Source organism: Rhinatrema bivittatum, chromosome 5 (assembly GCF_901001135.1).
Source record: "Rhinatrema bivittatum chromosome 5, aRhiBiv1.1, whole genome shotgun sequence".
Taxonomy (NCBI): Eukaryota; Metazoa; Chordata; class Amphibia; order Gymnophiona; family Rhinatrematidae; genus Rhinatrema; species Rhinatrema bivittatum.
The window spans coordinates 864,881-890,005 of NC_042619.1; the positions used below are offsets into that span (position 1 = coordinate 864,881).

Below are 25,125 nucleotides of genomic sequence, written 5' to 3' on the forward strand. Positions count from 1 at the left end.
AGAGGCGGGACTCTTTCACTGAAAAGGAAGCTCTAGAACAAGGGGTCATGGGATGAGGGTCAAAGGGGATAGATTCAGGAAACATTTCTTTACAGAGAAGGTAGTGGGTGCATAAAACGGCCTCCCAATCAAGATGGAGATAAAAACAAACACAGAAGACTTCTTAGGGACTCAAAGGGATTAGAGAACTGAGCAGTTTATATAGCTGGCAGACAACATAGGCTATATGGTCTTTTTCTGCCATAGTTATCTTTGCATTGCTTTCTTGTGCTATAATCCAAACTGTCCCTGGCACGCACCGGGTTCAAACTATGATGGATGTATATAATCTCACTGAGAAAATCCCCTGAAGCAGTATCTCACTTCAAAATACAGCGCTTGTTGGGGACAGTTAGGATTATAGCATACGAAAGCAATGCATACACAAGTTGATTATTATTTTATTTGCATAAAAAATTCTCAAAAAATATGCATCTTATTGGACCGATGATTATTGAAAAAGCAATGAAGGTCTGAGGCTGGTAGAGCTTATTATGATGTCCTACAAGATTGCTTTATTCTTAACAAAGTTGTAATTTTCATTGCTGTTTGGGTTAATGCAGATATTTCATTGACTTTTGTGATAACTTCCTCTGCCATAACATTTGTATATTTCTATGTTGTTAAGAAATATTTCTCCTTTTACATCTCAGGAGAAATCTCAGTTCACAACTCAGCCAGTCTGGACTTTGAATTTATTCCAAAGCTACGTTTGGTCATTCAGGCTGAGGCTTCTTCTTCCTATGGCTTTATGGTCATCAACCTAAACTTGCAAGACATGAATGACAATCTACCTCGTTTCCAACTGCAGAACTATGTAGCATTTATCTGGGAGGCACAGGGTTACGGCTCTCCAGTTATACAGGTAAGCATGAATCAAGTATTGCGTATAAGTAACCTTAACCAAACAGAGTAATCCCAACCAAATTACAAAGAACTCAATTAATTTATATTCTTATGTAATTTATCCAGTTTACAGAGAACCCAACTAACCTTGCCCAAATTGAAGGTTCCCAACCTGCTTAGAGAGAACCCAATTAACCTTGCCCAAATTGAAGGTTCCCAACCTGCTTACAGGAACCCAACTAACCTTACCTGCAATTAAAAATCTCAGCCATCTTACAGAGACCCCAACTAACCTTACCTGCAATTAAAAATCTCAGCCAGCTTACAGAGAACCCAACCTACCATGCCCAAACTGAGGAATCCCAACCTGCTTACAGAGAACCAAACTAACCTTACCTGCAATTAAAAATCTCAGCCAGCTTACAAAGAACCCAACTAACCTTGCCCAAACTGAGGAATCCCAACCTGCTTACAGAGAACCCAACTAACCTTACCTGCAATTAAAAATCTCAGCCAGCTTACAAAGAACCCAACTAACCTTGCCCAAACTGAGGAATCCCAACCTGCTTACAGAGAACCCAACTAACCTTACCTGCAATTAAAAATCTCAGCCATCTTACAGAGAACCCAACTAACCTTACCTGCAATTAAAAATCTCAGCCAGCTTACAGAGAACCCAACTAACCTTGCCCAAACTAAGGGATTGCAAACTGCTTACAGAGAGCCCAACCTACCTTGCCCAAACTGAGGAATCCCAACCTGCTTACAGAGAACGCAACTAACCTTACCTGCAATTAAAAATCTCAGCCAGCTTACAGAGAACCCAACTAACCTTGCCCAAATTGAAGGTTCCCAACCTGCTTACAGAGAATCCAACTAACCTTACCTGCAATTAAAAATCTCAGCCAGCTTACAGAGTACCCAACTAACCTTGCCCAAACTGAGGAATCCTAACCTGCTTACAGAGAACCCAACTAACCTTGCCCAAACTGAGGAATCCTAACCTGCTTACAGAGAATCCAACTAACCTTAGCTGCAATTAAAAATCTCAGCCAGTTTACAGAGAACCCAACTAACTGCCTAAATTGAAGGTTCCCAACCTGCTTACAGAGAATCCAACTAGCCTTGCTCAAATTGAAGGTTCCCAACAGCTTACAGAGAACCCAACTAACCTTGCTCAAATTGAAGGTTCCCAACAGCTTACAGAGAACCCAACTAACCTTGCCCAAATTGAAGGTTCCCAACCTGCTTACAGAGAACCCAACTAACCTTGCCCAAATTGAAGGTTCTCAACCTGCTTACAGAGAACCCAACTAACCTTGCCCAAATTGAAGAGGATCCTTAGCTGTGAGGGAGTGAGGGGTAAAGCCTGGGATAAGCACAGAGGATGCTTAGCTGTGGGGGAGTGAGAGGTAAAGCCTGGGATAAGCACAGAGGATCCTTAGCTGTGAGGGAGTGAGGGGTAAAGCCTGGGATAAGCACAGAGGATGCTTAGCTGTGAGGGAGTGAGGGGTAAAGCCTGGGATAAGCACAGAGGATCCTTAGCTGTGGGGGAGTGAGAGGTAAAGCCTGGGATAAGCACAGAGGATCCTTAGCTGTGAGGGAGTGAGAGGTAAAGCCTGGGATAAGCACAGAGGATCCTTAGCTGTGGGGAAGTGAGGTAAAGCCTGGGATAAGCACAGAGGATCCTTAGCTGTGAGGGAGTGAGGGGTAAAGCCTGGGATAAGCACAGAGGATCCTTAGCTGTGAGGGAGTGAGAGGTAAAGCCTGGGATAAGCACAGAGGATCCTTAGCTGTGAGGGAGTGAGGGGTAAAGCCTGGGATAAGCACAGAGGATCCTTAGCTGTGGGGGAGTGAGAGGTAAAGCCTGGGATAAGCACAGAGGATCCTTAGCTGTGAGGGAGTGAGAGGTAAAGCCTGGAATAAGCACAGAGGATCCTTAGCTGTGAGGGAGTGAGAGGTAAAGCCTGGGATAAGCACAGAGGATCCTTAGCTGTGGGGGAGTGAGGGGTAAAGCCTGGGATAAGCACAGAGGATCCTTAGCTGTGAGGGAGTGAGAGGTAAAGCCTGGGATAAGCACAGAGGATCCTTAGCTGTGGGGGAGTGAGGGGTAAAGCCTGGGATAAGCACAGAGGATCCTTAGCTGTGAGGGAGTGAGGGATAAAGCCTGGGATAAGCACAGAGGATCCTTAGCTGTGGAGGAGTGAGGGGTAAAGCCTGGGATAAGCACAGAGGATCCTTAGCTGTGAGGGAGTGAGGGATAAAGCCTGGGATAAGCACAGAGGATCCTTAGCTGTGGGGGAGTGAGGGGTAAAGCCTGGGATATGCTCAGAATATGCTTTATGGCATAGATATGAACAGAAATTGAGTCATTAGTTGGGGTTTCTGGCATTGAACCAGGAAGAACATTGTGCAGACTTCATGGCACCTTATGGTCCTTAATCTGCTGTCAAATTTTGTTTCTGTGATTTTATTTTTTACATAGAATTGGACAGCTAGACCCTTAACCTCACCCTCTTCCCCGACACCACCTAATATTGTACTAGTTGTTGTTGTCAGCCTTGAAGACAACATTTCCAGCCTCTAGGTCCAGTCCTGCACTCAAATCTTAACCAGAAGGACCAAAAGAGCAACAAACGCCACAGAAGAGCATCCTCTCAGAGTTAGGTCTGCATGCTTCACCTCCACAACGCAGCAGGTTTACTCAGTGGTAAAATCTGGGAACATTTTGCCAGCAGTATTAGTTCTGCGTGCAATGCTAAATTGATTTAAAAATGAATGGTAGAAGTTTTCAGAGTGAGGACAGATTGTGGGTATGAGACGAGAGAATATTGCTAATCCCTCCACTCAGCCTAGCCCTGGATTACTCTATAGACTTGATGTCTGTTTGGGCGTCATTCATAATAAACCTCTCTACATCTGTGACCAGATTATGTAACATTCGTGTTGCTCGCAGCCTGCATAACCTTGTATTTCTCACTACTTTTATTTGGCCAGAAACCAGCTTTAAAAACAGCTCTCGCGCTCCTCTGATAGCTTCTCTTCCTGCCCGCTCACCAGCTATGGCAAGGGAAGCTGAGACTCTGCATCTGTGCAACGAATTAAAGAGCCACAGCAAAAACAGTCCCAAGGAACATTCTCTCCATTCACTCACAAAGGGCGATTTCCAGCCTGCCTGCTTGAAAAATTAATGATACAAGCAAAGCATTTTCCCCAAAGTCCTGCTCCTGCATCATTTCCTGCAGTGCTTTCCCCACACTTAGCAATCCTGCAGGGAGAGGCTGAGACTGCAGGAGCTGTGACCTTCCTCCATACACTCAGTGCTACTGTACCGTTCCCTGCAGTGACTGTGTGGGGAGAGGCTGAGACTGCAGGAGCTGTGAGCTTCCCCCACACACTCAGTGCTACTGTACCGTTCCTTGCAGTGACTGTGTGGGGAGAGGCTGAGACTGCAGGAGCTGTGAGCTTCCTCCATACACTCAGTGCTACTGTACCGTTCCCTGCAGTGACTGTGTGGGGAGAGGCTGAGACTGCAGGATCTGTGACCTTCCCCCACACACTCAGTGCTACTGTACCGTTCCTTGCAGTGACTGTGTGGGGAGAGGCTGAGACTGCAGGATCTGTGACCTTCCCCCATACACTCAGTGCTACTGTACCGTTCCCTGCAGTGACTGTGTGGGGAGAGGCTGAGACTGCAGGATCTGTGACCTTCCCCCATACACTCAGTGCTACTGTACCGTTCCCTGCAGTGACTGTGTGGGGAGAGGCTGAGACTGCAGGATCTGTGACCTTCCCCCATACACTCAGTGCTACTGTACCGTTCCCTGCAGTGACTGTGTGGGGAGAGGCTGAGACTGCAGGATCTGTGACCTTCCCCCACACACTCAGTGCTACTGTACCGTTCCCTGCAGTGACTGTGTGGGGAGAGGCTGAGACTGCAGGAGCTGTGACCTTCCCCCACACACTCAGTGCTACTGTACCATTCCCTGCAGTGACTGTGTGGGGAGAGGCTGAGGCTGCAGGAGCTGTGACCTTCCCCCACACACTCAGTGCTACTGTACCGTTCCCTGCAGTGACTGTGTGGGGAGAGGCTGAGACTGCAGGAGCTGTGAGCTTCCTCCATACACTCAGTGCTACTGTACTGTTCCCTGAGTGACTGTGTGGGGAGAGGCTGAGACTGCAGGAGCTGTGAGCTTCCTCCATACACTCAGTGCTACTGTACCGTTCCCTGCAGTGACTGTGTGGGGAGAGGCTGAGACTGCAGGAGCTGTGACCTTCCCCCACACACTCAGTGCTACTGTACTGTTCCCTGCAGTGACTGTGTGGGGAGAGGCTGAGGCTGCAGGAGCTGTGACCTTCCCCCACACACTCAGTGCTACTGTACCGTTCCCTGCAGTGACTGTGTGGGGAGAGGCTGAGACTGCAGGAGCTGTGAGCTTCCTCCATACACTCAGTGCTACTGTACCGTTCCCTGCAGTGACTGTGTGGGGAGAGGCTGAGACTGCAGGATCTGTGACCTTCCCCCACACACTCAGTGCTACTGTACTGTTCCCTGCAGTGACTGTGTGGGGAGAGGCTGAGACTGCAGGAGCTGTGACCTTCCCCCACACACTCAGTGCTACTGTACCGTTCCCTGCAGTGACTGTGTGGGGAGAGGCTGAGACTGCAGGAGCTGTGAGCTTCCTCCATACACTCAGTGCTACTGTACCGTCCCCTACAGTGACTGTGTGGGGAGAGGCTGAGACTGCAGGAGCTGTGAGCTTCCTCCATACACTCAGTGCTACTGTACTGTTCCCTGCAGTGACTGTGTGGGGAGAGGCTGAGGCTGCAGGATCTGTGACCTTCCCCCACACACTCAGTGCTACTGTACCGTTCCCTGCAGTGACTGTGTGGGGAGAGGCTGAGGCTGCAGGAGCTGTGAGCTTCCTCCATACACTCAGTGCTACTGTACCGTTCCCTGCAGTGACTGTGTGGGGAGAGGCTGAGACTGCAGGAGCTGTGAGCTTCCTCCATACACTCAGTGCTACTGTACCGTTCCCTGCAGTGACTGTGTGGGGAGAGGCTGAGGCTGCAGGAGCTGTGACCTTCCCCCATACACTCAGTGCTACTGTACCGTTCCCTGCAGTGACTGTGTGGGGAGAGGCTGAGGCTGCAGGAGCTGTGACCTTCCCCCACACACTCAGTGCTACTGTACCGTTCCCTGCAGTGACTGTGTGGGGAGAGGCTGAGGCTGCAGGAGCTGTGAGCTTCCTCCATACACTCAGTGCTACTGTACCGTTCCCTACAGTGACTGTGTGGGGAGAGGCTGAGACTGCAGGATCTGTGACCTTCCCCCACACACTCAGTGCTACTGTACCGTTCCCTGCAGTGACTGTGTGGGGAGAGGCTGAGACTGCAGGATCTGTGACCTTCCCCCACACACTCAGTGCTACTGTACCGTTCCCTGCAGTGACTGTGTGGGGAGAGGCTGAGGCTGCAGGAGCTGTGAGCTTCCTCCATACACTCAGTGCTACTGTACCGTTCCCTGCAGTGACTGTGTGGGGAGAGGCTGAGACTGCAGGAGCTGTGACCTTCCCCCACACACTCAGTGCTACTGTACCGTTCCCTGCAGTGACTGTGTGGGGAGAGGCTGAGGCTGCAGGAGCTGTGAGCTTCCTCCATACACTCAGTGCTACTGTACCGTTCCCTGCAGTGACTGTGTGGGGAGAGGCTGAGGCTGCAGGATCTGTGACCTTCCCCCACACACTCAGTGCTACTGTACCGTTCCCTGCAGTGACTGTGTGGGGAGAGGCTGAGACTGCAGGATCTGTGACCTTCCCCCATACACTCAGTGCTACTGTACCGTTCCCTGCAGTGACTGTGTGGGGAGAGGCTGAGGCTGCAGGAGCTGTGAGCTTCCTCCATACACTCAGTGCTACTGTACTGTTCCCTGCAGTGACTGTGTGGGGAGAGGCTGAGGCTGCAGGAGCTGTGACCTTCCCCCACACACTCAGTGCTACTGTACCGTTCCCTGCAGTGACTGTGTGGGGAGAGGCTGAGACTGCAGGATCTGTGACCTTCCCCCACACACTCAGTGCTACTGTACCGTTCCCTGCAGTGACTGTGTGGGGAGAGGCTGAGGCTGCAGGAGCTGTGAGCTTCCTCCATACACTCAGTGCTACTGTACCGTTCCCTGCAGTGACTGTGTGGGGAGAGGCTGAGACTGCAGGAGCTGTGAGCTTCCTCCATACACTCAGTGCTACTGTACCGTTCCCTGCAGTGACTGTGTGGGGAGAGGCTGAGGCTGCAGGAGCTGTGACCTTCCCCCACACACTCAGTGCTACTGTACCGTTCCCTGCAGTGACTGTGTGGGGAGAGGCTGAGACTGCAGGAGCTGTGAGCTTCCTCCATACACTCAGTGCTACTGTACCGTTCCCTGCAGTGACTGTGTGGGGAGAGGCTGAGACTGCAGGAGCTGTGAGCTTCCTCCATACACTCAGTGCTACTGTACCGTTCCCTGCAGTGACTTTGTGGGGAGAGGCTGAGGCTGCAGGAGCTGTGAGCTTCCTCCACACACTCAGTGCTACTGTACCGTTCCCTGCAGTGACTGTGTGGGGAGAGGCTGAGACTGCAGGAGCTGTGAGCTTCCTCCATACACTCAGTGCTACTGTACCGTTCCCTGCAGTGACTTTGTGGGGAGAGGCTGAGGCTGCAGGAGCTGTGAGCTTCCTCCACACACTAGTCCTGGGGGAAATCTGCGCTACTCTGGAGCGTAGAATTCGCGCAGAATTCACCCCCTGTGCAGAATTGCCAAATTCTGCGCAGAAAATAGCAGAGGAGACTGCCGTGAATGGAGCACGTGAAACGAAGGCCCATGTGTGCCGCGGGATGCACTCTGCTCCCAAAGAAGATGGAAGGCCCTGGTGTGAGAGAACATGTATGTGTGTGTGAGAGGGGAGGGCTGTCACAGAGGGGAGGGTGAGAGAGAGCAGGGGGGTGAGAGAGAGTACATGAGAGGTAAGAGAGCAGGGAGGGATGCTTGAGTGTGGGTTTCAGAGAGAGGGAGCCTATATGAGGAGATTGTGAAGGCGTGTGTATGTGTGTGAGAGATTGGGAGCGCGTGTGTATGAAAAAGGGATCGTGTGTATGTGAGGGTGCTAGCCTGTGTGAAGGGATTGTGTATATGTGAGACAGAGCCTGTGTGAAGGGGAGCGTGAGAGAGAGACATAGTTAACCTGTGTGAGGATGTATGTGTGACAGAGAAAGGGAGCTTGTGTGGGTGTGTATGCAAGAGAGAGGGACCCTGTATGAGGGGATGTGTGTGTGTGTGAGAGAGGGAGCTTGTAGGAGGGTGTGTGTATGTGTGTTAGAGAGAGGGAGCATGTGTGAGAGAGAGTAAGGGTCAGAGGGATCCTGTGTGAGGGGGCAGTACTGAGAACGGGGTCAAACTCTGGGACTGGTGATAGAGTGGAAGGGGTTGAGCCTAGAGGTGTAGGGGAGAGATACTGGCAGGTGGAGTAATTGGGGTTTGAGAGGGTAAAGTGGCCAGGGGAGTAGGGAGAGCGAGTGGAAGGGACACTCTTACAGTGAATTTCTAGGGAAATTCCGCTCAAAATATTTAAAAATTCTGCATCTTTAAGTAATAATTTTTTTCTGTATTAATTGAAAATATAATTACTTAAAGACTGTCATGTAAATTGTGTTATTTTGACCAATATAAAGTTTGCAGAATTTTGCAGAATTTTAAGTTTTTGTGCGCAGAATTTTACAAGTTTTGTGCAGAATTCCCCCAGGAGTAATACACAGTGACCAGTGCTGGGAGAGGCTGGGCCTGCAGGTTTTAGTTTGTTTAAGAATGATAAGAACATAAGAAAATGCCATACTGGGTCAGACCAAGGGTCCATCAAGCCCAGCATCCTGTTTCCAACAGTGGCCAATAGAGATGTGAATCGTGTCCTCGATCGTCTAAACGATCGATTTCGGCTGGGAGGGGGAGGGAATCGTATTGTTGCCGTTTGGGTGTTTAAAGTATCGTGAAAATCGTGAGGCGGCACACGGTGAGGTCGTTCAGCGGGGGTCCGGAACCCCCGCTGAACGACCTCCTGCAGTCGATCTCCTGCCGGCGCCATTTTCCATACGGAAAACGATTTGCGGCAGGAGATCGTTTTCCGGACCCCCGCTGGACCCCCAGGGACTTTTGGCCAGCTTGGGGGGGCCTCCTGACCCCCACAAGACTTGCCAAAAGTCCAGGGGGGGTCCGTAACGACCTCCTGCAGTCGAATCGTGTTGGTCTATGGCCGCCGCCATTTTGCGCCGCCATTTTGAAAAATGGCGCCGGCTGAAGACAACACGATTCAATTGCAGGAGGCCGTTCCGGACCGCCGCTGGACCCCCAGGTAATTTAAGGCATTTGGGGGGGTTCGGGAGGGTGGGGGGATTTAATTTAAAGGGTCGGGGGTGGGTTTTAGGGGGTTTTAGTGTGCCGGATTTCCTGCCCTCCCCCTTCCCCCGATTTACGATTTTTTGACGATAAATCGGGGGAATTGGTATTGTATCGTGGCCCTAACGATTTTTGACGATTTAAAATATATCAGACGATATTTTAAATCGTCAAAAACGATTCACATCCCTAGTGGCCAATCCAAGCCATAAGAACCTGGCAAGTACCCAAAACCTAAGTCTATCCCATGTAACCATTGCAAATGGCAGTGGCTATTCTCTAAGTCAGCTTAATTAATAGCAGGTAATGGACTTCTTCTCCAAGAACTTATCCAATCCTTTTTTAAACACAGCTACACTAACTGCACTAACCACATCCTCTGGCAACAAATTCCAGAGTTTAATTGTGCGTTGAGTAAAAAAGAACTTTCTCCAATTAGTTTTAAATGTGCCCCATGCTAACTTCATGGAGTGCCCCCTAGTCTTTCTATTATCCAAAAGAGTAAATAACCGATTCACATCTACCTGTTCTAGACCTCTCATGATTTTAAACACCTCTATCATATCCCCCCTCAGTCGTCTCTTCTCCAAGCTGAAAAGTCCTAACCTCTTTAGTCTTCCCTCATAGGGGAGTTGTTCCATTCCCCTTATCATTTTGGTAGCCCTTCTCTGTACCTTCTCCATTGCAATTATATCTTTTTTGAGATGTGGCGACCAGAATTGTACACAGTATTCAAGGTACGGTCTCAGCATGGAGCGATACAGAGGCATTATGACATTTTCCGTTTTATTCACCATTTCCTTTCTAATAATTCCCAACATTCTGTTTGCTTTTTTGACTGCCGCAGCACACTGAACCGACGATTTCAATGTTATCCACTATGATGCCTAGATCTCTTTCTTGGGTAGTAGCACCTAATATGGAACCTAACATTGTTTAATTATAGCATGGGTTATTTTTCCCCATATGCATCACCTTGCACTTATCCACATTAAATTTCATCTGCCATTTGGATGCCCAATTTTCCAGTCTCACAAGATCTTCCTGCAATTTATCACAATCTGCTTGTGATTTAACTACTCTGAATAATTTTGTGTCATCTGCAAATTTGATTATCTCACTCGTCGTATTTCTTTCCAGATCATTTATAAATATATTGAAAAGTAAGGGTCCCAATACAGATCCCTGAGGCACTCCTCTGACCACTCCCTTCCACTGAGAAAAGTTTCCATTTATTCCTACTCTCTGTTTCCTGTCTTTTAGCCAGTTTGTAATCCATGAAAGGACATGTGATAGGAGTATACTACCATGCACCTGGTCAAGATGGTGAGACTGACAGTGAAATGCTAAGAGAAATTAGGGAAGCTAACCAAATTGGTAGTGCGGTAATAATGGGAGACTTCAATTACCCCAATATTGACTGGGTAAATGTATCATCGGAACACGCTACAGAGATAAAGTTCCTGGATGGAATAAATGATAGCTTTATGGAGCAATTGATTCAGGAATCGACGACAGAGGGAGCAATTTTAGACCTAATTCTGAGTGGAGCACAGGATTTGGCGAGAGAGGTAACAGTGGTGGGGCCGCTTGGCAATAGTGATCATAATATGATCAAATTTGAATTAATGACTGGAAGTGGGACAGTAAGCAAATCCAAGGCTCTCGTGCTAAACTTTCAAAAGGGAAACTTTGATAAAATGAGAAAAATAGTTAGAAAAAAACTGAAAGGAGCAGCTACAAAAGTAAAACGTGTGCAAGAGGTGTGGTCATTGTTAAAAAATACCATCCTAGAAGCACAATCCAGATGTATTCCACACATTAAGAAAGGTGGAAAGCAGGCAAAACGATTACCGGCATGGTTAAAAGGGAAGGTGAAAGAAGCTATTTTAGCCAAAAGATCTTCATTCAAAAATTGGAAGAAGGATCCAACAGAAGAAAATAGGATAATGCATAAACGTTGGCAAGTTAAATGAAAAGACAGTGATAAGACAGGCTAAGAAAGAATTTGAAAAGAAGTTGGCCGTAGAGGCAAAAACTCATAGTAAAAACATTTTAAAATATATCCGAAGCAGAAAGCCTGTGAGGGAGTCAGTTGGACCGTTAGATGATCGAGGGGTTAAAGGGGCACTTAGAGAAGATAAGGCAATCGCGGAAAGATTAAATGATTTCTTTGCTTCGGTGTTTACTGAAGAGGATGTTGGGGAGGTACCCGTAATGGAGAAGGTTTTCATGGGCAATGATTCAGATGCACTGAATCAAATCACGGTGAACCTAGAAGATGTGGTAGGCCTGATTGACAAACTGAAGAGTAGTAAATCACCTGGACCGGATGGTATACACCCCAGAGTTCTGAAGGAACTAAAAAATGAAATTTCAGACCTATTAGTAAAACTTTGTAACCTATCATTAAAATCATCCATTGTACCTGAAGACTGGAGGATAGCTAATGTAACCCCAATATTTAAAAAGGGCTCCAGGGGTGATCCGGGAAATTACAGACCGGTTAGCCTGACTTCAGTGCCAGGAAAAATAGTGGAAAGTGTTCTAAACATCAAAATCACAGAACATATAGAAAGACATGATTTAATGGAACAAAGCCAGCATGGCTTTACCCAAGGCAAGACTTGCCTCACAAATCTGCTTCACTTTTTTGAAGAAGTTAATAAACATGTGGATAAAGGTGAACCGGTAGATGTAGTGTATTTGGATTTTCAGAAGGCGTTTGACAAAGTTCCTCATGAGAGGCTTCTAGGAAAAGTAAAAAGTCATGGGATAGGTGGCGATGTCCTTTCGTGGATTGTAAACTGGCTAAAAGACAGGAAACAGAGAGTAGGATTAAATGGACAATTTTCTCAGTGGAAGGGCGTGGACAGTGGAGTGCCTCAGGGATCTGTATTGGGACCCTTACTTTTCAATATATTTATAAATGATCTGGAAAGAAATACGACAAGTGAAGTAATCAAATTTGCAGATGATACAAAATTGTTCAGATGTTAAATCTCAAGCAGATTGTGATAAATTGCAGGAAGACCTTGTAAGGCTGGAAAATTGGGCATCTAAATGGCAGATGAAATTTAATGTGGATAAGTGCAAGGTGATGCATATAGGGAAAAATAACCCATGCTATAGTTACACAATGTTGGGTTCCATATTAGGTGCTACAACCCAAGAAAGAGATCTAGGCGTCATAGTGGATATCACATTGAAATCGTCGGTTCAGTGTGCTGCGGCAGTCAAAAAAGCAAACAGAATGTTAGGAATTATTAGGAAGGGAATGGTGAATAAAACGGAAAATGTCATAATGCCTATGTATCGCTCCATGGTGAGACCACACCTTGAATATTGTGTACAATTCTGGTCGCTGCATCTCAAAAAAGATATAATTGCGATGGAAAAGCTACAGAGAAGGGCTACCAAAATGATAAAGGGGATGGAACAACTCCCCTTTGAGGAAAGACTAAAGAGGTTAGGACTTTTCAGCTTGGAGAAGAGACGGCTGAGGGGGGATATGATAGAGGTCTAGAACGGGTAGATGTGAATCGGTTATTTACTCTTTCGGATAGTAGAAAGACTAGGGGGCACTCCATGAAGTTAGTATGTGGCACATTTAAAACTAATCGGAGAAAGTTCTTTTTACTCAACGCACAATTAAACTCTGGAATTTGTTGCCAGAGGATGAGGTTAGTGCAGTTAGTATAGCTGAGTTTAAAAAAGGATTGGAGAAGTCCATTACCTGCTATTAAGTTCACTTAGAGAATAGCCACTGCCATTAGCAATGGTTACATGGAATAGACTTAGTTTTTGGGTACTTGCCAGGTTCTTATGGCCTGGATTGGCCACTGTTGGAAACAGGATGCTGGGCTTGATGGACCCTTGGTCTGACCCAGTATGGCATATTCTTATGTTCTTATGGGCACCTATCCCATGATTCTTTCTTTTCCTAGAAGCCTCTTATGAGGAACTTTGTCAAACGCCTTCTGAAAATCCAAGTACACTACATCTACCGGTTCACCTTTATCCACATGTTTATTAACTCCTTCAAAAAAGTGAAGCAGATTTGTGAGGCAAGACTTGCCTTGGGTAAAGCCATGCTGACTTTGTTCCATTAAACTATGTCTTTCTATATGTTCTGTGAGTTTGATGTTTAGAACACTTTCCACTATTTTTCCTGGCACTGAAGTCAGGCTAACCGGTCTGTAGTTTCCCGGATCGCCCCTGGATCTCTTTTTAAATATTGGGGTTACATTAGCTGTATTTAATTTATTTCATTCATTTATATGCTACCTCTCCATCCTTCTAAAGGTTGTTTATTCTCCCACATCACAGTTTTGCTACTTTGAAACTTGTTTTCCCCACAGGTGCTGGCTTATGACTTGGACCAGGGTCAGAATGGTCAGCTGACTTATTCCATCAACCATTCCTTGCCTATGAAAGGACTCTATGATATCGATTCCCAAACTGGAGCCATCACCACAGCAGCGATCCTAGACCGGGAAATCTGGTCTCAGACCCAGTAAGTGACCTTTATCCTGAAGAGTGCGAAAGGTCAGAGAAGCAGAGCCCTAGCGGGTGTGGTGAAGGGCTCTGCAGAAGGGGAGCACATGAGAGTGGCTCCTGGGGTCAAAGGGAGTCAGTGTCACAGCACGATTAACGGGAGATAGGAACAAATGAAATCTAAAAGTATGTAAGGTGATGCCTTTTGATTTGATTAACAACACATTCCCTGTACGTACCCGGATCAGTCCAGACCGTGGGTTGAGCCTCCTGTCCAGCAGATGGAGACAGAGAAAAACTGTCCTGATATCCTATATCAGGACCGTGCTCACCCTGCAGCACTTCAGTATTTGTCTGTCTCCAGCAGATGTGACAGCTCACCCTGCGGTTCCCTGTTTTTCTTCCTTAGCCATTGCTTGTGGGGCTTTTCTTATTCTAATCTAACAGGATCAAGCAAGTATTATTATTCCTTACCAATTAAGTTTCAGTTTAAAAAAAAAAAATGTAAGAAAGTTGGACTCTGTTTTTCTCTCTCAGGAGACAGTTCTGTCTCCTCGCTCTTGGGGAGCCTAGGGGGGCTTGGCCCCTTGTTTGAAATAGCCTAGGTTCCCTATTCCCGGTATACCTCGGCTGTGGGGCAATACTGGTGGTCCAGTCACTCCCCCTATACAGCTGCCTCTCTTCCGGGACGTCTGTTCCCCGGCGCTGCCAGCAGGGACTTTTCTATCTCAAGCACATCTTCGAATTCCTGGCCTTGGGAGTTCGGGCATCTATCTGCAGCAGTCTCATGCAGCAGACATGCCTTAGGTGGGTTTAACAATTGCTCAGCACCCAGGACCTCCCTTCTGCAGAGGCAGAGCAGGCTGAAAGGCGCTATAGCGATTGGGGCGGATGCCCTTTACGACATGTTCCGCGTCCAGACGAAAGCGATGGCTTCAGCGGTCTCGGCCAGACGGCTCCTGTGGCTCCAGAATTGGTCGGCTGACTCCTCTTCCAAGACGCAGTTGGGCACACTTCCTTTTAAAGGTAAGTTGCTTTTTGGCGAGGACCTGGAGCAGCTTATTAAATCCTTGGGTGAGAACAAGGTTCATAAACTGCCTTCTTTCCTACATGTACCTGCTTCCGGGGTCAGCGGAGATATAATGCTCGGTCGAGAGGGGCTTTCTCTAGGGGAAACTCCTCCTGGTCTCAGTCCTTTCGAGGCCGCCGCATCTTCCGAGATGGCATCCCGCAGCAGCCCACCGCCAAGCCCGCCTCCCAATGAGATTCGGCTGGCCCATTCCTCTGTTCCAAACTTAGGTGGTCGTCTATCTCTTTTCCTTGAGGAATGGGCCAAAATCATGTCTGATCAGTGGGTCCTCAAGATAATCGAGAAAGGCTACGCTTTAGAATTTGCTCGAGACCTATCGGACCTGCACTTAGTCTCCCCATGCGGACATCGGAAGCAGGCAGCCGTATCCCAGACTCTCCCCAGACTGCAAGGGCTGGGGGCCATAGTCCCAGTCCCCACGAAGAAACAAGGCGCCGGCCAGTATTCCATCTACTCCGTAGTACTGAAAAAGGATGGTCATTCTGCCCCATTTTGGAACTCAAGAGAGTCATCCGAGCCCCCAAGGTGCCTCATTTTCGGATAGAGACCCTGAGGGCGGTAATAGAGGCTGTTCACCCCGGGGAATAGCTGGCCTCCCTGGACTTGACGGAGGCCTACTTACACATTCCAATCCGGGCCAAGCATCAGAGGTACCTCCGTTTCGACATCTTGGGCCAGTTCTGGGCTCTGCCCTTCGGTCTCGCCACAGCACCATGCACATTTACCAAGGTCATGGTGGTGGTGGCGGCTGCTCTCCAACGGGAAGGGGTCCTGGTCCATCCTTATTTGGACAATTGGCTGGTGCGGGCCAAGTCGGAGACTCTATGCAAGCTGGCAGTCGACAGAGTCCTAGCTCTACTCACTTCGCTGGGGTGGATAGTCAACTTTCCCAAGAGCAATCTGCGGCCCTCTCAGGTCTTGGAATTCCTGGGGGCTCACTTCGATACCCGAGTTGGCAAGACATTCTTTCCGGACGTTCAAGCATTCAAGCTGATGGACCAGGTCCGAAATCTCCTTTTCATGCTTCTTCCTACAGCGTGGGATTACCTCCAAGTTCTGGGGACCATGGGCTTTTGCACATATGCGTCCATTACAGAAAGCTTTGCTATCCCGTTGGAAACCAGTCTCGGAGCAGTTTTGGATGACTCTCACGCTCTCCAACTCTACAATCAACAACATACAGTGGTGGCTATCGCTCAAGAACCTTCTGAAAGGAGGAATATCCTTACAGACTCCGCAGTGGATTGTAGTAACAACGGATGCCAGCCTTTACGGGTGAGGAGCAGTCTGCCAGTCTCAGTCTCATCAGGGAAAGTGGTCCCCGGTCCAATCCCGCTGGCACATCAATCGCCTGGAGGCCCGGGCGGTTCGTCTGGCTCTCAAAGCCTTCCTCCCGCTGATTTGCCGCAGGGCGGTGTGCGTGCTCTTGGACAATTCCACCATGGTGGCTTATATCAATCGACAGGATGGCACCAAGAGTCGCCTGGTGGCCCTAGTAGCCAGCAAGCTCTTCACCTGGGAGGAGCGCCATCTGGAGCGCCTGGCAGACTGTCACATAGCAGGCAAGGAGAATGTGCAAGCCGATTTCTTGAGTCGACAGTGTCTCAATCCAAGCGAGTGAGAGTTGTCCGGAGCGATGGAGATGTTTGTCAGCAGGTGGGGCCCTCCTCATCTGGACCTGATGGCAACTTTGGGCAATGCCAAAGCTCCCAGGTTCTTCAGCCACTGGAGGGAGCACTGCTAAGAAGGGGTAGATGCACTAGTCCTTCCCTGGCCACACGACGTCCTTCTTTACATGTTCCCCTCCTTGGCCCCTAGTGGGAAAGGTCCTCAGAAGAGTAGAACTTCACAGGGGTCTGGTCATCCTTTTAGATCCTGAATGGCCCCACAGACCGTGGTTCGCCAGATTTACCAGATCTGCGACGGACGGCCCTCTCCATCTCGGTCATCTTCTGTGTCTGCTCCGGCAGGGTCCTGTATTTTTCGACCAGGTGGATCGCCTCTGTCTAGCAGCCTGGCTTTTGAATGGCGAAGGCTAAGAAAAAAGGGATACAAAGAAGAAGTTATATCCACTGTACTGCACATCCACAAAACTTCTACCTCGCTCGCCTTTGTCCATGTTTGGAAGGTTTTTGAAAATGTCTGTGCAGAGTCGGGTGTCTCAACTCGTTCTGCTCCAGTTTCTATGATTCTTTCCTTCCTTCAGAAGGGCCTCTCCAAGGGTCTCTCTCTCTCTCAGCTTATTGCGCGTCCAAGTGTCCGCTCTCGACTCGCTCTTAAGTAATGTTGAAGGTCACGCAGTAGCGTCTCCGGATGTTATCCGTTTTCTCAAGGATGTCAAGCATTTGAAGCCGCCCGTCTGGGCTACTTGTCCTTCGTAGAGTCTTAATTTAGTCCTTTGGGCTCCCTGTCAAGCTCCTTTCGAACCTCTCCGTCGGGCTACCCTTAAGGACCTGACGCTCAAGACGGTTTTCCTGGTCTCTGTATGCTCTGCCAGACGAGTGTCGGAGATCCAAGCGTTGTCCTGTCGGGAGCCCTTTTTGCGGTTTTCTGATTCTGGAGTTTCTCTCAAGACTGTATCCTCCTTCTTGCCAAAGGTTGTTTCTTCCTTTCATGTCAATCAGTCGGTGGAGCTTCCCGCGTTCTCTCCTGAGGATATAGCGGGTCCCGTCGGGAGTGATCTTCGCCACCTTGATGTAAAATGCGTCCTCCTGCGTTACCTCCAGGTCACCAATGAGTTTTGGGTCTCCGATCACCTCTTTGTCCTGTGGAGTGGTCCAAATAGGGGCAACCAGGCTTCTAAGACTACGATCGCTCTGTGGTTGAAGGAGGCGATTTCGTCGGCCTATATCTGCCAAGGCCGGGTGGTTCCGGAGGGCCTAAAGTCTCATTCCTTGCATTCTCAGGCTACATCTTGGGCGGAGAGTCAATCTGTTTCTCCACAGGAAATATGCAGGGCCGCTACGAGGAAATCCCTGCAAACCTTTGCTCAACATTACCGCCTGGATGTCCAGGCACCAGTATTTGGTTCCTTCGTTCAGCAGGTGCTTCGAGCAGGACTGTCTCGGTCCTACTCCATTTAGGGAAGCTTTGGTACATTCCACGGTCTGGACTGATCCGAGTATGTACAGGGAAAGGAAAGTTAGTTCTTACCTGTTGATTTTCGTTCCTGTAGTACCATGGATCAGTCCAGACACCCTTCCCTATACTTTCCTGCCGTCCGCTCGAAGCTTCCTTCCTCTTTTGCAGGATACGGAATGTTTTTCATCTGTGATTATAATTTGAGACACCGGAATCATCTCTTTGACAATGGACATTCAGAGAAGAGCATTCCTCTACAGAGTTCATTCAATGTTTGCAATTGTTAAAGTTTATGAGTTCTCTCGTTACTTGCTTGATCCATTACTGTTTATCTTTATACTTTTCTGCTTTGACAATGGTTATACTGAAGGGCTGCAGGATAGGCTCTGTCCTGATACAGGATACCCTTTCAGTTTTGGTCTGTCTCCATCTGCTGGACAGGAGGCTCAACCCACGGTCTGGACTGATCCGTGGTACTACAGGAACGAAAATTAACAGGTAAGAACTAATTTTCCTTTGTTTGACTAGCTATTGGGAACTATTACTCCCTTCCTCGGATCAGAATAGAATGAGCAAGAGATGACCTTTCCAGCAGATAAAAATGCAATAACGAAATGTATTCCATTAGAATATAAACGAAAATAAATACAAAATGTATGAGAGAATCATGAAAGTATTGCAGTGGTATGGGAAGGGTGAATGAAGTATTGCAGTGGTATGGGAAGAGTGAATGAAGTATTGCAGTGGTATGGGAACAGTGAATGAAGTATTGCAGTGGTATGGGAAGGGAGAATGTAGTATTGCAGTGGTATGGGAAGAGTGAATGAAGTATTGCAGTGGTATGGGAAGAGTGAATGAAGTATTGCAGTGGCATGGGAAGAGTGAATGAAGTATTGCAGTGGTATGGGAAGGGTGAATGTAGTATTGCAGTGGTGTGGGAAGGGTGAATGTAGTATTGCAGTGGTATGGGAAGGGTGAATGAAGTATTGCAGTGGTATGGGAAGGGTGAATGTAGTATTGCAGTGGTATGGGAAGGGGACTGGTGGTGAATGAAGTGATGGGTGATCAAAAGATGAAAAATTTGATGGAGTTTGCTTGCTCCCTTTTTGCCACTTCCAAAGTCTCATTATTTTGACTTCAAAAGTCTTCGGTTCCTGGATTGAACTGAATTTTCCTTGGATTATCTTGATGATAAGATCATTAATCTCGTTGCATTCGGCGCTGCCCCACAGAGCTCTAGGCTTGGTATCCCTTGCAGTGTTTCATCTTGTGATGCTGTAAATTGACTCTCGCCTGTCTCACCACTGTAGCATGCTCCTTCACACTTCTGCACTGAGTTATCTACACTACATGAGCAGGATCCCCTTACTGCCCTGTCTCACCCCTGTAGCATGCTCCTTCACACTTCTGCACTGAGTTATATACACTACATGAGCAGGATCCCCTTACTGTCCTGTCTCACCCCTGTAGCATGCTCCTTCACACTTCCTGCACTGAGTTATATACACTACACGAGCAGGATTCCCTTACTGCCCTGTCTCACCACTGTAGCATGCTCCTTCACACTTCTGCACTGAGTTATATACACTACATGAGCAGGATCCCCTTACTGCCCTGTCTCACCCCTGTAGCATGCTCCTTCACACTTCTGCACTGAGTTATATACACTACATGAGCAGGATCCCCTTACTGCCCTGTCTCACCCCTGTAGCATGCTCCTTCACACTTCTGCACTGAGTTATATACACTACATGAGCAGGATCCCCGTATGTTATATGTTTCCCCTGTGGATGACTGAGATCCTGCGAGATGTGTTGCTTTGGCTTGGAGCAGGGTGCACTGCAGGCTTATGTGCCGTTTTCTTCTTGCTGAGTTTCTATTAGAAGCTTACTTTTTGCTAACCTTTGCTTTTGATTTGATGCTGGTGAAGCAGGGAATATTTCTTGCATGGGCTGGGAGAAGGGTTTAGGGGGAGTTGGGCTGTACTATTACAGCTCTCCCTGAAGACCGGTTGGGACGAGTTGATCTGTTCTTTCACACCCCTGCCCTGGTGAGGGGTTTATGGTCATTTCATACTGTGACTATGATTTTTATTACACATGTGTTTTCCCTGCAGGCTGGTGGTGACGGCGATTGACCGTGGTTCTCCACCGCTGATGGGCTCTGCAGTGTTGACCGTGCTGGTGATGGACCTTAATGATAACAGCCCTACAATCCCCCTTCCTCGGGAAGTGCGTATCCCAGAAAGTGAGTTATCTGAGTCTCTGCTGCCTTCCAAGGCGTCCACCTCTCCATGATGGGGGATGGGCACTTTTCCAGAGTCCCTGTTGATCCATGCTGGGGGGATGAGTGCACTCCCATGGTCCTCTCTATCCCGTGCTGGGAGAGGGATGATATCCCCTTGTCCCTGCTGCCGTATGCTGGAGGAGGGGATCTCTCCCATAGTCTCTGCTGCACTATTCTGGATGAGAGGTGCTCTCCCTGATTTTTCTGCTGCATGGAGTTATGTGATTCTGTGTCGTCATTTTCATTATTTGCCTGCAAACTTCATGTCTTTACTTGGTGTGTTACGTGCTTGTAAGTTGTTACTTTGCAGCATTACTGCAAGTCATTACTTGGTGTTCTGCATCACTGTAAGTCATTACAGGGTGTGCTGCATCACCACACATTGTTACTTGGCCTGCTGCATTTCTAGGGGTCATTACTTGGCGTTCTGCATCAATATAAGTCATTACAGGGTGTGCTGCATCACCACACGTTGTTACTTGGCCTGCTGCATTACTAGGGGTCATTACTTGGCGTTCTGCATCAATATAAGTCATTACAGGGTGTGCTGCATTACCACACGTTGTTACTTGGCCTGCTGCATTACTAGGGGTCTTTACTTGGCGTTCTGCATCACTGTAAGTTATTACAGGGTGTGCTGCATCACCACACGTCGTTACTTGGCCTGCTGCATTACTAGGTGTCATTACTTGGTGTTCTGCATCACTGTAAGCCATTACAGGGTGTGCTGCACCACCACACATTGTTACTTGGCCTGCTGCATTACTAGGGGTCATTACTTGGCGTTCTGCATCACTGTAAGTCATTACAGGGTGTGCTGCATCACCACACGTCGTTACTTGGCCTGCTGCATTACTAGGGGTCATTACTTGGCGTTCTGCATCACTGTAAGTCATTACAGGGTGTGTTGCATCACCACACGTCGTTACTTGGCCTGCTGCATTACTAGGGGTCATTACTTGGCGTTCTGCATCACTGTAAGTCATTACAGGGTGTGTTGCATCACCACACGTCGTTACTTGGCCTGCTGCATTACTAGGGATCATTACTTGGCATTCTGCATCACTGTAAGTCATTATAGGGTGTGCTGCATCACCACACATCGTTACTTGGCCTGCTGCATTACTAGGGGTCATTACTTGGCGTTCTGCATCACTGTAAGTCATTACAGGGTATGCTGCATCACCACACGTTGTTACTTGGCCTGCTGCATTACTAGGGATCATTTCTTGGCGTTCTGCATCACTGTAAGTCATTACAGGGTGTGCTGCATCACCACACGTCGTTACTTGGCCTGCTGCATTACTAGGGGTCATTACTTGGCGTTCTGCATCACTGTAAGTCATTACAGGGTGTGCTGCATCACCACACGTCATTACTTGGCCTGCTGCATTACTAGGGGTCATTACTTGGCGTTCTGCATCACTGTAAGTCATTACAGGGTGTGCTGCATCACCACACGTTGTTACTTGGCCTGCTGCATTACTAGGGATCATTACTTGGCGTTCTGAATCACTGTAAGTCATTACAGGGTGTGCTGCATCACCACACGTTGTTACTTGGCCTGCTGCATTACTAGGGGTCATTACTTGGTGTTCTGCATCACTGTAAGTCATTATAGGGTGTGCTGCATCACCACACGTTGTTACTTGGCCTGCTGCATTACTAGGGGTCTTTACTTGGTGTTCTGCATCACTGTAAGTCATTATAGGGTGTGCTGCATCACCACACGTTGTTACTTGGCCTGCTGCATTACTAGGGGTCTTTACTTGGTGTTCTGCATCACTGTAAGTCATTATAGGGTGTGCTGCATCACCACACGTCGTTACTTGGCCTGCTGCATTACTAGGGGTCATTACTTGGTGTTCTGCATCACTGTAAGTCATTATAGGGTGTGCTGCATCACCACACGTTGTTACTTGGCCTGCTGCATTACTAGGGGTCTTTACTTGGTGTTCTGCATCACTGTAAGTCATTATAGGGTGTGCTGCATCACCACACATCGTTACTTGGCCTGCTGCATTACTAGGGGTCATTACTTGGTGTTCTGCATCACTGTAAGTCATTATAGGGTGTGCTGCATCACCACACGTTGTTACTTGGCCTGCTGCATTACTAGGGGTCTTTACTTGGTGTTCTGCATCACTGTAAGTCATTATAGGGTGTGCTGCATCACCACACGTTGTTACTTGGCCTGCTGCATTACTAGGGGTCTTTACTTGGTGTTCTGCATCACTGTAAGTCATTATAGGGTGTGCTGCATCACCACACGTTGTTACTTGGCCTGCTGCATTACTAGGGGTCTTTACTTGGTGTTCTGCATCACTGTAAGTCATTATAGGGTGTGCTGCATCACCACACGTTGTTTCTTGGCCTGCTGCATTATGCTCCCTGTTCCACGCCCAGGTCACCAGAGGCAGGCAGAGCTCCGGAGTCTCAATGCGTGGATGAGACGATGGTGCAAGGAAGAGGGATTCCGTTTTGTTAGGAACTGGGGAACCTTTTGGGGAAGGGGGAGTCTCTTCCGAAGGGATGGGCTCCACCTTAACCAGGGTGGAACCAGACTGCTGGCGCTAACCTTTAAAAAGGAGATAGAGCAGCTTTTAAACTAGAACAAAGGGGAAAGCCGACAGTCGCTCAGCAGCGCATGGTTCGGAGAGAGGTATCTTTAAAGGATACTAATGATGCATTAGAATTAGGGCATCCCGACAGTGAGGTTCCAATAATTAGAAAAGTAGGCCAAGTGCCTGTAACTAAAAACTCACCTGAACTAAAAAAATTCTAACTTATCCCTATCAATTAAAAAGCAGAATAAAAATACAAACAAAAAACAAACTTTGAAATGTTTGTATGCTAATGCCAGAAGTCTAAGAAGTAAGATGGGAGAATTAGAATGTATAGCAGTAAATGATGACATAGACTTAATTGGCATCTCAGAGACATGGTGGAAAGAGGATAACCAATGGGACAGTGCTATACCGGGGTACAAATTATATCGCAATGACAGAGAGGAGCAGTCGGGAGGAGGTGTGGTGCTTTATGTCCGGGATGGCATAGAGTCCAACAGGATAAACATCCTGCATGAGACTAAATACAAAATTGAATCTTTATGGGTAGAAATCCCTTGTGTATCAGGGAAGACTACAGTGATAGGGGTATACTACCGTCCACCTGGTCAAGATGGTGAGATGGACAGTGAAATGCTAAGAGAAATTAGGGAAGCTAACCAAATTGGTAGTGCAGTAATAATGGGAGACTTCAATTACCCAGACACCAAAAGTGCAGAAAAGAATTTAGTCCAAACCACGTAGTTCAAAAAGCTCTACAGAGCGTAAACAGTTTTTATTCTTGAACGGCAACTCCACTGATTCACAAAATACCAATTTAGACCGCGTCCCCCGACACGGTCCCGTGTTTCGCCTAGGGCTGCATCGGGGGGGAGCAACAATTTTCACATGGCACTGTAAATAAAGTATATACAGGTTAGGACTTAGAGCTGCAAAATACCGACACATATCTTATTTCACAAATATCTAACATACCTGAATGCACAGCAGTTTCAAAATTGGCAGGGAGCGCGTCCATCTTACGTACAGACAGGCATTTAAACCTCACGGAGTTGGCGCGAAATCAGGTTGACAGGTCACATGGTCAAGGAGGGGCCAATCACATCGGCCCCCGTTCCTGAGGCACAACTAGCAGTACGAACAGCAAGCGCTTCTTCTGGTGATCCCACACAGATTTATGTAAATAAATGCCATTCGAGTTCCCGATTCAGCCCACTTGGTGTTACTGTGTTAAGGTAAAAAATCCACCTCTGTTCAACTCGTCCTAACTGTTCACTATAGTTGCCTCCCCGGGGTGAACGGGGGACAACCTCAATAACACGGAAGGTCAAGTCAGCAAGGGTATGTTCCCTTTGAATCCAGTGTGAATGGCATTTATTTACATAAATCTGTGTGGGATCACCAGAAGAAGCGCTTGCTGTTCGTACTGCTAGTTGCGCCTCAGGAACGGGGGCCGATGTGATTGGCCCCTCCTTGACCATGTGACCTGTCAACCTGATTTCGCGCCAACTCCGTGAGGTTTAAATGCCTGTCTGTACGTAAGATGGACGCGCTCCCTGCCAATTTTGAAACTGCTGTGCATTCAGGTATGTTAGATATTTGTGAAATAAGATATGTGTCGGTATTTTGCAGCTCTAAGTCCTAACCTGTATATACTTTATTTACAGTGCCATGTGAAAATTGTTGCTCCCCCCCGATGCAGCCCTAGGCGAAACACGGGACCGTGTCGGGGGACGCGGTCTAAATTGGTATTTTGTGAATCAGTGGAGTTGCCGTTCAAGAATAAAAACTGTTTACGCTCTGTAGAGCTTTTTGAACTACGTGGTTTGGACTAAATTCTTTTCTGCACTTTTGGTGTCTGGATATTATTGAAGTGCAGTATTCTTTGCTCTGTGGTGTTTTGAGACTTCAATTACCCCAATATAGACTGGGTAAATGTATCATCGGGTCACGCTAGAGAGATAACGTTCCTGGATGGAATAAATGATAGCTTTATGGAGCAATTGGTTCAGGAACCGACGAGAGAGGGAGCAATTTTAGATCTAATTCTCAGTGGAGCACAGGACTTGGTGAGAGAGGTAACGGTGGTGGGGCCGCTTGGCAATAGTGATCATAATATGATCAAATTTGATTTAATGACTGGAAAAGGAACAGTGTGCAAATCCAAGGCTCTCGTGCTAAACTTTCAAAAGGGAAACTTTGATAAAATGAGAAAAATTGTTAGAAAAAAACTGAAAGGAGCAGCTACAAAAGTAAAAAATGTCCAAGAGGCGTGGTCATTGTTAAAAAATACCATTCTA

The 25,125-nt window shown here is 47.7% G+C and overlaps 1 protein-coding gene across 1 annotated transcript in view; it reads left to right on the forward strand.

The window, feature by feature from the left end:
* LOC115091554 (protocadherin-16-like) overlaps positions 1-25,125 on the forward strand; it is a 145,558-nt gene that overhangs the window by 74,731 nt on the left and 45,702 nt on the right. Inside the window, exons 3-5 of the mRNA XM_029601737.1 lie at positions 693-904; positions 13,666-13,820; positions 20,089-20,219. Coding sequence (XP_029457597.1) covers positions 693-904; positions 13,666-13,820; positions 20,089-20,219 — 498 coding nt within the window. The remainder of the gene's footprint in view (positions 1-692; positions 905-13,665; positions 13,821-20,088; positions 20,220-25,125) is intronic.